Source organism: Oreochromis aureus, linkage group 7 (assembly GCF_013358895.1).
Source record: "Oreochromis aureus strain Israel breed Guangdong linkage group 7, ZZ_aureus, whole genome shotgun sequence".
NCBI lineage: Eukaryota > Metazoa > Chordata > Actinopteri > Cichliformes > Cichlidae > Oreochromis > Oreochromis aureus.
This window is the reverse complement of record NC_052948.1, coordinates 47,324,748-47,341,987: the sequence shown is the minus strand read 5'-3', so window position 1 is coordinate 47,341,987 and position 17,240 is coordinate 47,324,748. Positions and strand designations below refer to the sequence as shown.

The window sequence follows — 17,240 nt, the reverse complement described above, 5'->3', positions numbered from 1 at the left end:
TTGAGCAGCTAATGTGGCTAATATGACCATTAGCTGTGACTGTATATCAATATGCCAGAACTATGTGAAAATTTTAAACAGAAACTGTGGAAACATGAACACAGATTTGAAATCAGTAAAAAAGAGAAAGGAATCCATGTATGTTAATGTGTTTTCATTAAAAGACTGTGTCCTGTGGCACAAACTAAGCCTATCTGGCTTTTATGTTAGCATTACCCAACAGGACATGAGGAAAACTACAAACTCATCCTCTGCTCAGGCCAACCAAACCAAAGCTTTACTGACTCTTCCTTTGCCCTTGCCTTTTTATTGTTCTATCTCTCCACAAGGTTTCATAATTTGGCTCAGGACCTTTTCAGTCTGTACCATGATGGAACTGAAAACTTAACTCAACTGCAGTGGCAGAGAAACAAATGGTCATGGGCATTACATTATCATGTACTGTGTAACGCAGTGATCTCTGTTCAAAGCCCCCCGCGTTCCTGGTCTTATGTTTTGTAGGCATACAACTCACTGAAGGCTGTGTCTGCTCTGTAAGTAACTACTGCCTTCATTTTGCTGGACCAGCTGACAAATCAGAGCAAACCTGGCTTCTCAGGAGGGGCACTTAAAGAGGATGAATTGGAGCATTGAAGCATTTAAATCTGTTCTGACAGCACAGCACACAAATGACCATGGTATCAGGTTTTTGTTCATTTACTTTTATCTTGATTAAAGTCATGTTAGTACAGCACTTTCAGAAAGTTAATCCAACTCAAAAGCAGACAAACCCATGTGTTTCTGTACCTTGGCAGAGCCTTTGTACTGGTTGTTGTGCCCCCTGCTGCCAGATCGTGAGCCAGATCCAGGTCTGGACCCTGAACTGGGCCTGGAACCTGTGCTGCCATTACTGCTGTGTTCCCATTCATCCTGTGGAGTTGGGAGAGTTAAAAAAAGAAATTATGGTCTTTGTTTTTGGTTTTCCATTTTTCCTCCTTTTTGCTCATGCTTTGTGCTCTAGATAGTCAATGTCAAAACCTGCTGAACATGGAAAATGGAAAAAGCTTGATCTCTGTTGCTTTCTCATTTTGTTACCATAAATAGTCACATTTCAGCTCTACCCTACTTTATTTTGTTAGATCATTCTAATCCATGCTGCTAAAAAGTCACATCTGGAGAGCAACAATACTCAAAATCACCAAAATCTGCATTGTGAGAACACACCAGAGTGACACACACAGACTCAGATTTAACAGACTAACTAGCTGGTAACTCATTTAGTATTTTTTAATAACTGGCTCTAGCGTCATAGTGTCCCATGACAGTCACTATGAACATGATTTCAATGTAGAAAGTGTAGATGAATGACTAAAGGTTGGTGTTACAGAGCTCTTTCAATCATACACTGAAGAGCTGACAGAGCCCAGGAAACTGACCGGCAGATACAGAACAGAGAGAAGGAAAACATGTGATTTAATCATTGTGGTGATCCAGTGACCAGAGGGTAAGTCAAAATGCAGCAGGTAGCAGACTGAAAGGCTGCACTGGGTAAAATTAGGACTATTTTCAGATCAGCAACTACCATGTGCAACGGTATACATCTGACATTGCCTAGGAGATGTGTTACAATAACTAAAGCTTTTGTATTATTGTTTTAGGCATCCAAATTATTTTGGTTGTTAGTGATTTAACATCTTTATATTAACGCAACAGCACCATAATAACATTATGTTCAGCATAATGGTAAGCATAAAGGCGATCGACTGATAGGAGGCTACCTATCTGCAAGCAGTTGCAGTCTGAATTGGACTGAGTGCAATCAGACTTACACAGACTGTCAAAGGTCTGCAAATAATCTGGTTTTTCAAATGCAGACAGATGTGTTGCCATCAGTCTGAATAAGTCATTGTCAATGAGTACAACTCAAAGATACTCAACTCAACTGGTTACTAGCTGGTTGCTGAATACAGCTGTAATAGGTAAATGTGAATTTCTGTCTATGTAAACAGAAACAGATATGTGATTTTTCACAATTTATCACTGTTAATTGTTATATTATCAGAAACAGATTGCGTGTAATTGCCAACTTGACCCCATTCAATCACTCGTAGCAAACTGATTCCATTTTATAGCAACAGTTATAGCACATATTAGCGACAGTGTCGATATGCTCATTTTCCAGCAAACAAAAAAATTAAAGTGAGGCAACTTATCTCATCTTACTGGATAAAACAAATATTGACAAAGTGTATGTCATCATGTATGTAATGTCATTTGCGGTGGACAAAACATGACAAGTCCCACTATATGTTATTGCAATGGTCAGCATCTTGCAAAATGTTAAAAATTGCAATAATATTGTATTGTGAGTCATATATTGTGATAATTTTCATATCTCGTGATCCCCACCTCTATTAGCAAAGATAGAGCTGTGAACAGACAAACACTCACTGGCTTAGATGTGCCTCGTCCTTGTGATGATGTCCAGCTACCATCTTTCTTATCATTGCAGTCATCTGTCCACTGAAGAAGAGAGAAAACAAAGTAGTTAGGTTCACAATTACGGCGTATTTAAAGTCTTATTAAAACATATTAAAAGTTACTTTGAAGTTCTGCTTTTATAACTGGCTCAAAATTATGTTTCTGACCACATGTTAAAGCCTGGTGTATAGTTTGTGTAGTAGCCAATAAACTAGGTCAAAGAAGCTGAAGCAGCTAAAGGTGCAACTTCAACACTGCCATGCTTTCTTTGCATTATGGTTCTGTCACGCTACAATAGGGACACCAACTAATTAACCAATAATCTGTGGTTGTCCAGTGATTGGTCGTACATTGGTTGATCACATGGCACATGCACAGGTCACCCTGGTGGAAAGCAAGACTTGCAAGTAATTGACTAATTGAACTGATCTAATTCATAAATGCAGACGGATTGCCAACATATTGCAATCAATCTTAATCTCTTTCAGTGAGATCATCTGCGATGTGTCTCTTTGCAATGGGGAACTCTATTCAGCTGGTTGCCAACTGGTTAGATTCTGTTGTGTTCGTATATAAGAGCAAGGCTGCTGAGCTTCTATGTCATATTGTAGTTAAATCACCGTCCTGAATCAGTCAAGTCACTATTTGAAGTCCAACTTCTAAATTTCTGTTTAAATGTCTGAGATTAGATGTGTTATTTTACTTTTCTTCAGTGCAAAACTGGCCGATAAAGTGGTGCCTCCACCAATCAGAGACAGTATTAAAGCAAGAGATGATACCGATCTATAAAGAACCTAAATCATTAAATGCCAAAACACTGTTGATACAAATAAAATGAGAGTAATCCTGCAGAAAACTGCGAATAAACATATTTCTTCATCAGAAAAGCTATATGACACATAGAGCATACCAAAAATGTAAGAGCCTGTGAGAATGTAGCTCTCACACAGTCATTTGTGAACTGAAACTCAGAACATAACCTGCTCCGGACCATATTATGTGTTTGGCATTAGTTACCATGGTAATCTAACTAGGTAAAAAGACAGCCACCTTCATGACAATGAATGCTCTGACATTAACCTCAAAATACACCCTAACCCAATAATCTATCTTCGTGGTACATCTCTGACGAATGCCCTTCCACTTTCTCTCTATTTACACAGTATTCATTACAACACTAATGGCAGCTGACACAAGGAGAAACCTTCCAGTCCTTTTTGGGAAGATAAAAAAAATCCACAGACATCACCAAGGCCTGGAATAATCAAATACAGTACTGCTAATGTAATATAGCTCTGACCTGGGGTACCTTGCAGCTACTGTCCAAGTCCAAGTCTCCATCTGCCTTTTCTCCCAGAAGCCCTTGTACTTGATACTCCAGCACATAGCTGTCGATAAAGCGCTCCAGCTCTTCTATCTCCTGCGAACGTGTGCTCCCAGCCTCCGACGACGCAGACGCCACCGAAGAGCTCTCCATGGCAACGGGTGCAGTGATGGGTGGAGGGGGAGGAAGGGGAGGGAGGGAGAAAGGAAAGTGACCTGTGGGGAAACGAAGATCAAGAAATGGACAAGAGTAAGCTAAGCTCGACTTTGACATTGAGACAGGTGCGTGGACATCAGTCCAACAACCCAATACAGACAAAATGTTGAGTCAGTTGATCAAATATATCACGGGAGATTTACCTCAAATAATCACTGCTTGCAGCTCAGGAACAGTTAAACACATTTTTCTTACCTTTTCCACCTCAACTCCCTGACATTTGAAGAAGGTACACAGCCTCCCTGCTGTCAGCAAACACCCATACACGCAGTGCCTGCTTCCAACAAACTGTCCAACACACAAGACAGAAAACCTGTCTTCAAGTGGAGCTACAGCAGGCCCAGGCAGGCACTCAACTTATCAATCGAACTTTTGAAAAGTTGCTCCACAAGCCCTTTTAGCTGTCACCATTCACACACCTCTCGGTGTCAGTTTGTTTTCCCACCTTTACCTTGCTGTCTCTCTCCCTCTCTCTCCTGTCAGTGTTTTTGTGTGATCACCTGACCCCCGGCCAACAGGGAAGCAGCTTCCTGGCTGTCTGTCTATTGCTCCTAAGCTCCTTTACATCACGGCTTGATCACCAGCCATGCAAAGAGGATTTATGGCTGGAGCACGCAGAATGGTATCTGCTGAGCCCTTGGGTCTCGCTGGGGAGTCCTGTGCATTTGCAGCCAACAAGTCAGCTACAGAAAGTCTAAAGGCTTTGTTTTGGCTATGATGCAACAGTGCTGCCTAATGCTAGAGTAATGGGGAGTGGTATTTCCTAAACATAGTCTGCAATCTCTTTTTCCAAGATCAAATTTGATCTTACTAATTTCTGTACTGCGTGAAGGGCAATGTTTTTCAAACAGACGTACAACAAACGCAGGATCATTTCTAAGTTAAGCTAGCATACCAACAACTCTAAACAAATTTGGAACAGTCAGCAAATAACATCAACAAGCTCCACTAGAAGATCAGACCTCAGGTTCTGAACTGTTGTTGAGAGACAGTAACCTGAATCTCCACAAACACTAGCAGCTCAACATGTTTTGCATCTGACCCACAGTCAGCACTGTAATCCATACGTGTCAATAATATAATCCACCATACATTAATACCAGGGCTTTGATTACCCTGGTGATTTGCAATTAGTAGGTTACAGAAGTATGCACACTCAAACCAAGTGTGTGTTCAGCAACACGGGACCTGCAAGTTTATGAATGCATGCATGTACAAGTATAAGCATCCCGTGGCACACCCATGCATATATCTACATATATGTTTGCATGCTTTCATATTTTCTCCAATCTCCGTATAGATGCAGTGATTCACTACTTGTTACCTCTGCCAAGGTACCTCTGATTTCACTACTGCTTTCTGGTTTGTCTTTTTGTCTGTTAGCAGGATTATGCAAAAGTTGACAGGATGCTTTTTATGAGTGTAGGAAGAGAGGTGGGGCACATGGAAAGCAAGAACCTGTTAAACAATGGTGTCTGCCTTGCCAGCAGTGCAGTACCACTAAAGGGTTTAAAAAGGGGTCCATTTTGGTGCCTTTAACTTTTAAACCATATTTAAAATTAGTTTGCTTTAATCAAGCATAGTTCTTTCTTAATTAATTTTTAGCGATACTGGATCTTGTGTCACTTGCTACAATTATTGCCAATCATAATCACTGAGAAAGCTGCCTAACATGATGTAGGGTCACAGCTATCTCAGTCATGCTTGGTACATGGACTTGAGACCCCATTTTAAGGAAGCACAAACAATTCTGTGGCTTTGACCAATGGAGGGCTTTTTTCTAGTAGTTCAGTCCAGCTCTGGAAATATATTGTGACATTTATGATGAGATTGTTTGCAAACTTGCACACCATAAAAGGGTGCACTGTTGGCTTTAGTAAAGTTCTACAGAGTTTTACAAGTTTTCCCTGCGCTGTCTCTTTTCGTTGCCATTGCTGACTCAGAGACATTTGTTATCTTCATGGTATTTGGTGTATTTTAAGACTGAATCTAAAGTGAAATTCCAGCTATGTTCATCCCACTTTTTCCTACTCATATGCAGCCCAAAAAGGCGACAAATTTATCTGACAACCCAATCAATCAAAGTTGTGCCCCTCGCTATGCCCTCAGCCAAACCGGTAACAACCTGCTGCTTTTGGATACTCCCTGCTGGTCGCCACAGCGGGTATCTCTGCATATCTGACCTGTCAGATTTTTATGCCAGACGCTCTTCCTCATGCAACCCCAAAGGGATTTGTGTCTACCACTGGTCTACCAGCAACCTTTCATGTGTCATGTGTTAATCGAATGTGTAAACCACTACATTACATGGACCCACTGTTTACGAAACATGGACAGAGCAAACTCACTTCAGACATTCAAAATTAATGGTAAATTAACTTATATATATTAAACTTATATAAGAGACACCTAATCAAAGTCTGAACTTAAATCCGATAATGGCATGACCTTGAACAGGTCATTCATGCTTGAAAACCCAGCAGTGTGACCAAATAAAAACTATTCTGCAAAGAAGAGTGGACCAAAATTCCTCCACAGGGATGTGAAACACTCAGTGCCAGTTATTACAAATGCTTTCTGCAGTTCTTGCTGTCAAGGGTGGTGCAACCAGTTATTAGGTTTAGGGCAGCTTTCTCCAACCCCCTGGTCACGGACCGGTACCGGTCTTAAGAGTCGTTTGGTACTGGGCTGCGTGAGTTGAGCCTTGGGTGTGAAATTTATGGTTTTCAGAGTTTTTATCGGTTTTCATCGTTATTTTTTTATCGTTAACTCCATTTCCCTGGGTCTCTTCCCCTGTGTTATGAATGCATCTCCTTTTTTTGGGTTTTATTTTGTTGTATTTATCCACGACAACTTAAAGGCCGGTCCGTGAAAAAATTGTCTGACATAAACCAGTCTGTGGCGCAAAAAAGGTTGGGGACCGCTGGTTTAGGGCACACACAAAGCGAGGAAGGTTTGGATATCTTCTGTCTCTTAATTTAAAAAAAATCATAATTGGAAAATTGCATTTAGTATTTTTTTTCACTTATCTTTGTCTATTATTAAAATTTGATAATCTGAAACATGTAAAAATGACAAAAGAAATCAAAACTAATTTTTTTTACAGCACTGCTTTTATTCACTCGAGCTATGAAGTTAAAAATATTGAGTCATAATACTTTTAACACAGTTTGAATAAGTAGAGCTGCAATCAGTAATAGTGTGAATGCAACAGTATGTTGATAGATGCATATTGGTAGTGGCTACAGTCCAGTCAGATGTCCTACTGTTGTCCTTGATATGTAGTGTGGGATTACTGCTTAAGGGTAAACAGCTGCCAGCAATTATTGACGCTTTGATTAATGCCAAATGCACGTAGCTCTCTGGGGGGGTTTTTTGCCTTGCTATCTATGACAATTTCTACAGTGCCTTTATGTGCTTTCTGTAGGGAATGAATGAATCAGCAGGTCCATCTAAATGGCATTAACTTCAGGATATAAAGCTTGTTCTGCATATCACAGGAGTAAGGCATCTGTGGAATGGGATGAAAGTCCACCCAGCAGTGTTTTGCAACACAACACTCTAAATCTGCAGTTCTGATTTGTTTCATGGCTACATTGACTAAAAATCAATGTTTTTCTCATGAGGGAAAAGTGTTTAGTCATAAAATAAAATCATGTGTAACAGTAAAAAAAGCCAAGGTTGCAGGAAAGAGGAAAAGGATAGGAGATTAAAGCAAGGATCTGCTCTTCACAAAGAAAAGGATACTACTGTATTTGGTTTATATGTGAGGAATAACAAATAAAGAAGCTCTGCAGGCTGGTGGCCCATCTTAGAGCTTTGACTAAACAGAGGAACTGACTCTGCAAGGTCAGGGACACAAATAGCATTGCAAGGCAGCTCAGATTCACCAAACACAGGTCTCATCTTCCCCATACACGCTAAGATCAATCAGTGATATGAGCTCTCAAATAACAAAAAGATGCAGACAATGATGAAATCATTGTGAAGCCCTGCTTGCATATTAACTTAATAGTAATGATCCCCCAGCCTTTCTATCTACGCTCACATGAAATGAGAAGGTTTCTGACATTTAAATAAGCTGCATTTTGCATCCACGCCTATCCTGACTCCTATGATACACGCATACTTTACAAACATCTTTAACTTGGCAGTAGGGAAGATCAATACAGTCACTTCAGCTACAGGGTGGGCACTAATGCCTATTTTTAACACAACATCCAATGTGACTTTTTCCTGACTTCATCCTTGTATCCTGACTTGTTTGTCTGAAATATTTGATGTATGAATTTTTGGACAATGACACAGTTTTTGTAATTTTTACATCTGTAGACCACCACAGGGGATTTTTGACCAAACAATCAAGATGTGATTGAAGTGCAGACTTTTAGCTTTAATTCGAGGGGATTTACAAAAATAGCGTGTTGACTGTTTAGCCATTGAACAATTGACTGACAAGCAGTTTCATGCCCATGGCAGTTTCATACCTTTTCACTAGAACTCTCAATGAATGTCCAAAAAAATGTTGAAGCGAGTGAAAAAAAGCAAACTAAACCCATCAGAGAGATTGCAAAAACGTAGCCAAATCAACAATGTGGAAAATTGCCTGAGAAAAGGAAGACACAGGCCAGCTTAGCAAAACCAATAGGCCTGAAAGGCTACAGAAGCTAATTACAGCAGATGATTGAAGGATTCTTTCCTCGCCTAAGAAAAACAACTTCTCAGCTTCTTGCCAGGTCAAGAATGCTCTAAAATAGATAGATGTATCACTGTGAGAGATGCTAAAATCTAAAAACAGAGGATTTGCAACAAGGTGCAAAACACTGGTTACACTCAAGAACAGGAAAGACACATTACATTTTGCCAGAAAACATCTAAGAGAGCTATGACCTTTCTGATAAGAGAAATTCTTTGTATAGATGAAACCAAGGTTGACCTGTAAAAGAATGATGGGAAGAGAAATGTATCGAGCAAGAAAGAAAGCTCACAAGCCACTGATTTGCAACAATGTCTTCCCCTCCTGGCGCAGGGGATTCAGTTAGATAAAAACTCAACACACCAGTTGTCGTCAACCCCACCGTTCACCGGGCGAAGCTTTAAAACTTTGCTGTTGTGTAATACTGTCAACTATTTGTTTAAATTACTTACTATAGCTATTCTAAAATAGATATGAACTACAGTGTGGCAAAAATTTTAGACTGCAGTCCAATAATGCATGTGCATCACCCAACAGGGTCACATGACCTGGACCAAGATAAGTAGTAAAAAATGGTTGGCAGACAGACGTGCATAAGCATTCGAGGTGCATATAAGTAGATAAGTGTCCAACACAATGAAGCTGAGCATTAGCCGGTCTAGAACTTTCCAGCTCTTTACTACAAGTCTGTGTAGTGTTGGATTGCGCCAGTGTGCAAACAGTCCAGTTAACGGTCCAGCACACTCAACTCATGTGTCCTGCCTCCTGCAAACTCCCTCACCGCACAGAGATTATCTCCAGTAGTGCAAACACATTTGAATCCACTTATTCCTGCTGTGTGCACCATGTAAGAAAGTATGAAATATCCTGACCCATGTCTCCAGAATTCAAGCAATTTTTTGCAGCGGTTGTTACACTGTGGAGTTTTTTTTTATACCACCTGTGTCTGTAGTATTCATTTGCTTGTGGAATCAACACAGTATGACACACTCTCTCCTCCTTTCTCTATTCTCCTTTTCTGTCTTCTCAAACTACATTTTTCAGTCCCCTAACCCACAATGCTCTAACTCCTCCTCTGCTCCTTCCTGTCTCCACCCTTTCACTCCTTCTCCTCAATCCTAACAGCTGTTACAACAAAGAACTGCCTGCCATCCTGTCCAGCTTCCCCTCAAACTTCACAACAATTGCAGACATCAAAGTCTCCTCCTAACCTTTCAGTTGAATCTAGACATGCCACATAATTTATTACTATCCATTGTCATTAGACGAGTAGTTCTGGCAGGTTGCGGTTAGGGTTAGGGACTATTTACCTGAGATGCTCTATGTTTTAGAGTCTCGCAGCTTGTTATCAGCCAAAAAATACACACATTATTACTTATTACAAAGCCTTTCCAACATGAATAGTGGAGTAACAATGTGCGGTGAGAAGCTGGGTTACCTCAGGCAGTGACACTCCAGGCAAGCAGAGAAACATCAACCCTATAAAATGCAAAGCAGACTGTACCACAGCTGACCTCATAGACATCGATGCCCAAAGTCCAGCAGGGTTCAGGCTGATACTAAACTGGCCAGACAGACACAGCGTGGCACTGGACTGCACACTGTGCCTTTGTTTGAGGACCGATACAGATACTTTCTTCACTATGCATGTCCGTGATTGGATGTATCTCCGAAATCAGAGTGCAGATTTACACACAATTTAACATTATTTAATATACATGACTTTTCAATTAATGGACAAATATATGCAAAATTACAAGAGGAGTGGTGTATAAACACACACAAAAAAATCAATTTTGCTGCAGACACTCTAATCAATGTGTCTGATTAATGTCTGAATAACGAGAGAGTAACGTCACAACTAGTTTAGAAGTAAACCGTGGTCAAAAAGGAACGTTGAAGCATGGGTATATCCAAAAATTAAATTTTCTTAAATGAAAAAATATGCACAGGCAATACATATAATTAGTAACTAACGCTGCACAAAGTTAGCCTGTTGATATGTTAACACACTGCCAGGCCTACTGAATTAACTATTGAACAAACTGAATTATTGTTCCTAAAGCTTAAATTTGATTTGATATTTGCTGGATCTATGTTGAGCCTATTACATAGGCTGATGCCTTTACCAGCATTTATACCTGTGCATGCTGTGCCTGTACCATGCTTTACCCCCAAGATGGAGCTTTTCTCTTTGAGTTGTTCCAGTCAATTCTAAAACTGGCGGCAGAAAAAGAAGATGGAAAACCCACAAAAAGGAAGAAACAATGGTACTGAACGGGCCAACCAGTCTTCCATTTCTGTCGAGGATCACACCAGGTTACGGTGTAGGTTTTTGTGGCTGGGGGAGGGGGGTTTTGGTTTCAGTGTACCTACAATGAAGATTTAACACATAAGCATAAACTCAATTTAAGTGTCAGAGTGCAGAACAGACTTTTTGGACTCCTTCACGTGATGTGCGTCACTCTCTTCGTGGATTTTACTCACTAAAAAGAAATCAGCTGTAATGGAAAGAACACAGCTTTTACTGTGTGAATACAGAAAAACAAGCCTAAACCATTCGGTGATTTGCAACCTTTGATATGGTTACACAACAACCAATCAGTAAGAACCATAATCCTCACAAGCCAAACAGAGCAGAACATGAGACCCCATCTACCCAGTGGGACTCCAAGTCAATGTTCTCACCCCATGCAGTGAGAGCTGGTAATACGTCTAATCTGGTCTACTACTGACTGGCAGCTTAAGAAACTCACACTTGAGCTTAAATATAATTTGGAGTAGTCTATTCTTGAGAGCAGAAGAGCTGCGTGCCTTCTTTGACTCTAATCATTCAGCAGACATACTTGCTGTAATAGATGTATGCAAATAGGTTAAATGGAGCAACCACATACTTTGCTTAGGCTCAAGGGCTTTACAGTCAGCAAAGGGTACTAATAACACCTGTGTGCATATGGTTCAGCTCCATGAAACATTAACAGCCACTGAAGACACAGAGATTTAAAGATTCTGCCAGTGTGTAACGACAAATGGACAATTTTCTATCATAATACAGGACTCCACAACATGCTTCATTTATTTTATAAGTAAATGACAAATAAATCCTTTTAATACTGGATCTTATTTTGCATTCACTGGAACGGGAAGTACCAGGATGAGCCCTAGCAAACATGAACACTTTAAATATATCGCCTACAAAATGCAGATGAAAAAGTGTCACTGTTCACATTGCGTGCCACTCTCTGACAAAGCCGAGGGATAATAGTAAGCATTATGTGGCTGGCACCAATCAATCACAATTTCTCCAGCAACACTTTTTCTGCATAATGCGTCTCGGTAGTGAAACTTGAAATTCTATTTCATTTTCTTTTCAGCCATTTGACACACTTCAGAGAGTACGTCCCCTATATTTGTCCATCTTATGGTTTTCATACAAATCCAAAAAAAGGACATTCTCAAACCTCTGTAAGCCTGAGAGGGGTGGCTTGTTGGTCAAGTTTGCAACGTTGGTAAGTAGTCAACCGCAGGATACTCCTGACAGGCATCGGGTAGTACAGCACCAAAACAGAGGCAGAAATCCTGTTACCAGAGCAACAGGTGGCAACAATCGAGAAAACTGCATTTGTCGATCTATTATTGTTACTACTAAAAGATGCCATTGGATACAAGGGAATTGTCAGGGCTAAACAAGGGCAATATGCCTTTACATAGCTAAAAGTTGCAGTCATAACAATATAAAGACATAAATTTATGTGCGATAGGGAGCCTCGAGGCTAGACATTCAGCTTCAGTTATACTTGATGATGATGATCTTTGCTGATGGCTTCAGAGCACACTGGTAGCAATTAATCCCCACAGTTAACTCTGAAAATTAACTGGATGCTCAATGCCTTTCATTTGTCTGACTTCCTGCCCTCATTCATCTCCCCAGCGCTGGAAGAGTTTCTCCTCCACTAATTGTTGTGTTGAAAACGACCGCATTAAAGTTCACTCAAGAACAACTGATGTAAATCAGCTTAAGAGGTCATTCTTTTTTGGCGTTTTTTAAATATAGATTTTTTTTCCACAAAATGCGCTCCACTGCAAAATCACACAGTCATTCTACAAAGATCAACTCTCTCCTAGCAGAGCTATTCAAGTCAAATGCTACGTATTCTTTCACGCTGCAATATAAGTTACATAAAACAAAATATAAAAATATTCAGTTTTTTCCCTCTTATGTGTACTTACAAGTGTGCGATTAGAACGACCTGAATCCAGTGGAAGAGACTAACAGAAAAAAGTGTGCACATGTCACACGAGAGGGGAGGTACAATGGTATGTGTGTATACTTAAAACAATAGCCTCATTGTCCTCTTTTGTCCCTCTTTGTCCCTGTACTGACCAAATGGGAATGGACTGGGCAAGTGCAGTACTGCAGAACTGCTGGGATTGAAGCTCCACATTGCTATGCTCTTCTGTCCGGACACACGAGCGTGGAGGTGTGACAAACAAATGAGGGCATGCTGACCTGCTCACAGGTTTCCTAACATGTATGGAGGGTAGATAACAGTCCTGAGACCTCAAAGGTGAACAGCAACCAAAAGTCAAAAGACAGGCACAAAGGTGAGTGTTCAACAGAGCTGTGGTTATTATTGGTCAGGGCTGAGATGATGACAAAACTGCTGACAAAAAGATCAACCACACAAACAACACAACTAGTAGCAGCACAATGGCTTACTGCAAAAACAGAGTATATAACATGTTGGAGCTCCGTCATCTCTCACAGAAGTGCTGTATGTTTCTCTGATTCATCAACCGTGTAATCACTCTATCCTCACTTTCTCATTTTCCACTCACTCATCCGTTCCAGAGAAGCAATGTAATGAGGAGCAGCCCCCACTGAAACAAGGCTAGATCTCTGCTTCACAGCCTGACTCAGGATGATCCATTTTTGTGCAGGCAGCTCCCACTCTCTCCGTAACATTGCTGCTATATTTGCACCTCCTCCACATTCTTCAAAGCGCTACACGCACATACAGGGAACCAGGTCTACATCATGACCCTAAACACCAGCTCATTTTCTAATGCTTACGTTGACATACAACACAGAGGTAAGAGTTACCTGCTGCTATGGAAATTAACCCTGGCATCACTGGTGAGATCGGCCTTTCATTATTGTCTTTTCTCTTTTTTTGGCCCTGTATGGTCTTCCAGGACAGAGTTCACAATAACGATCGTTCATCACGTTAATGCAGGATTCGCATGCGCCATGACAACAGATCACAGGGGGTGATGATGATGCACTGACTCTTAGATTAGTATGAATGAAACTTTTTTTCAGGCCACATTTACACATCAGCAAAATTCAGTTTTATATTAATGTGAGAGCACTCTAACTACACAACATATCCCAAAGTGAAAAAGCAACTGGATGGATATTTCTAATATTTCCTCACTGTAGCAAGGTGTATTAAGAATCCACAGTATCCTTTATTGAGCATATGTGGGGCACATAGTGTATCAGATGTTTCTTTTTCTTGATCAGCTATTTGATGATAGTAATATAGGCATATTATCAAAGTTCAATTTCATACATATCCTTGAATTCCCTGGAACTGTAGGCAAATCTCAACCAAGTATGTCTTTGCTCATGTACTATCAGATCATGGCCAAATCATAATTGACTGAACTATCTTCACAACAGCTAAATGTTACCAAATGGGTGGACTTCACATTAGCTAAAAGGAACATGGTCTAAATGTCTCTCTACAATATGTACAGATTGAGAAAGTGGCTGAACCTGACTGACCACTTGGCATTCTAATGAAATAGCATATGTCTCCTGAGTGATCACAGTAATGTGACAAGGTAAATACACTGCAGAGACATCCTTTCATCACTGCAGACAATCTTTTTTAAAATTCTCTATTAATAATACCACCCGTATAATGCAATCATGCAAAACAGGTCTAGCTTCTAGGTCTGCATTAAAAAGGTTAGCTTTTTCTCTGCTTTTTGACTTGTAGCAGCATGCAAACATTCCTTAAATCACTAAAGTCACTCTGATCCGATCAGTCCCCAAACAGCTGGAATCCCAGGAATGCCATGCGCAAACTTCACCGAAGTGTGAGCTAAAGAGCAACAGTCAGGTCGGCTAGGGATCAAAATATTAAGTCTGCCAAGTTTTCTCATTAACGACAGCATGATTAATGAATAACATGTAACACATTCATCATTGGAGTATGAGCTAATGTTTATGTTAAAATATATTTAGACAGAAGTTCCAAATCTGTCAGAAATGTTGATCTGCCTCTGTCCTGCCACAGTCGCAGCTGTGATGATCCACTCTTTGTTGTGAGCGTCAACAGCTGAGACAGTGTGCTGCTCTGCAGCTAGCTCAGCACAGCTGATTGACTTTAACGCTTTAAGCGACTGTTGACATCATTCTTGTCAAGCAAGTATGACGCAACGTTACAGAAACCGAAGGAAGACTAACAACCTGTGCCACTATAGCTTAAGCTATTTTTTTAAATTTAGCATTTATAACCACGCCCATGCTGTCTGTGATGCTAGTACCGTGTGTACCAGGGTCAGTGAACAGATACATGACGGTTCGTTTACGCCAGAGGTTTTGAAACAGCTGCACACCATTGTCCCTGTTAAGGTAACAAAGCCACATCTGGGGGCACTTCCACGCCCTGGTGTGTGTGTCTGTGTGTCTGCGTGTGCCCGCGTATCGCCGGTAACAATGGTGACGCAAGCTTTGCGGCTAACCAGCCGGCTAGCGTTAGCCCTTAGGAGCAGTAACCGAAAGGCTATAAATTACAAATTCAAACAAGTCTCCGTCAACTCTGTCGTATCAACAAGTCTGCTGGTGGAGGCTTAACCAATCCCAGCATAACCAAGTCACTCACTGAGACAACTCGCAGCAAATCCAGCGCATCTCTTAAAACTGTTATCTGGTTACAACGGTTGAAACGCTCCAACCGAAAAACACCTTCAGTTGTCTTAAAACGAAATAAATCCTCACCCGAAGTGAAATGCGAACTCCTGGCGAACCTGGGATCGCCTCCAGAGATTAAATCCGCCGTGTCATGGGTGTGTTTCTCTAAAAGAAAGCGAGGGGGGAAGAGGATTAGCTATCCAGTGGCAACTCCGACGTCCCACACTAAGGGAAAAGGGAATGCAGGAATGTGACGTTCAGTCCGGTCTGCTGGCATCATTGACACGTGCACTCAAGAGCGGAGCACTGTGGGAAATAGAGTGCAGTTAAGTAACAGATCGTTACGGGCTTATTACTAGCTTATTAGTCGTTATCCACAATTTCCATACCCAGTGAATCTCTGTGCTACTTACAGAAAACATATAACCCTTAAATTATTACAGCCCTTAGATATAACAATTGAAGTTTGGTTCCAACACTGCAAAAAAGTAAGTTCTTTGAGTTAAGATTGTGGGTTATTCCATCAAAGTTTCAGATTTTTATGTCATGTTATGTTACGTCAAATCTGGAAATAACATCTCGAATCTTTGAGTTATTAAGTCAGAATTTCCAGATAATTACTCACAACTAACATGAACTTTCAATAGACGAAATTTTTATTTTTATTTTTAATTGTTGTTTATTTATTTTCCCCCAGTGGCATACATTAACCTCCTATAAATGTCCTATAAATGTTTTAATTATTATATAATTACTTTTAGAGAATTATTTTAACCAGGGTAATTGATGATCCAAAAAAAAATATATATATATGTATACCAAGGGCGTCGATTTGGCATGGACGGAGGGGACACGTCCCCACCAATATCCAGCGATTATTGAATTGTCCCCACCAATAATTTGGTCGCTTCTTGTAAAAAAAAAAAAAAAAACGATAGAAAGAAAAAAATCGATCTGTCAGCGTCTCAGTCACCCAGCGGCGCAGAAAGAGTTAAATGACGTTCTCTACTGGAGTCCTACCTCATGTGACAAATATGGCCAATGTGATTGGCTGAGCCTTTCAGGGAGCTCTGTTTAGTTTCAGCAGCGGCAAACCTGCGCTGAGAGGAGGACGGTAGCAAAGAGGAAGAACGTGCATATAAGAAAGTATTTTTCAAAGAAACCTGTAAGTCACTTAAAGCCAAGCTCACTCATGAAATGTGTCCGTCATAATAACGTTACAGGCTATGCTAGGCTTTGGCCCACATCAGTCTAAAATTGTGTGTAACCATGAATTACGGCTTTTGGACACTAACTGCACAACAGGCAGCTCTATTAGTTCTCTCAGTCTCAGAGCAACATTTCTAATTTTGATTGAAACTGTCAGAAAAAACGGCAGCCTCGAGCAAGCCAGGATATTAGTTTAAAGAGGCTGTTAAAATTATACGTTAAAATGTTGGTGACACAATAATTTCATCCTAGTGGCACTGACATATTCATAGGGTTAATTTCTGAGACAAAATATCATGAGGTAGTCATGATTTTGCAAATATTCCACCTTGTAGTGCAGTTTGCACTACAATTGTTTGGCTGCTGATGTAAAATTGATTGATTAGTGTAGATTTGACAAAGAATCTGAA

At 40.5% G+C, this 17,240-nt stretch overlaps 1 protein-coding gene across 3 annotated transcripts in view; it reads right to left on the bottom strand.

Moving 5' to 3' along the window:
- Window positions 1-15,924, bottom strand: part of ctif (CBP80/20-dependent translation initiation factor) — a 61,247-nt gene extending 45,323 nt beyond the window's left edge. Inside the window, exons 1-4 of one of the 3 annotated variants that reach the window (XM_031754537.2) lie at window positions 15,709-15,924; window positions 3,761-3,999; window positions 2,431-2,502; window positions 787-909 (exon numbers count right to left, since the gene is read on the bottom strand). In XM_031754537.2, coding sequence (XP_031610397.1) covers window positions 787-909; window positions 2,431-2,502; window positions 3,761-3,937 — 372 coding nt within the window. In that variant the 5' untranslated portion in view covers window positions 3,938-3,999; window positions 15,709-15,924. The remainder of the gene's footprint in view (window positions 1-786; window positions 910-2,430; window positions 2,503-3,760; window positions 4,000-15,708) is intronic. The other 2 variants (XM_031754538.2, XM_031754539.2) reach the window with 2 other exon arrangements.
- Window positions 15,925-17,240: the final 1,316 nt, after the last annotated feature.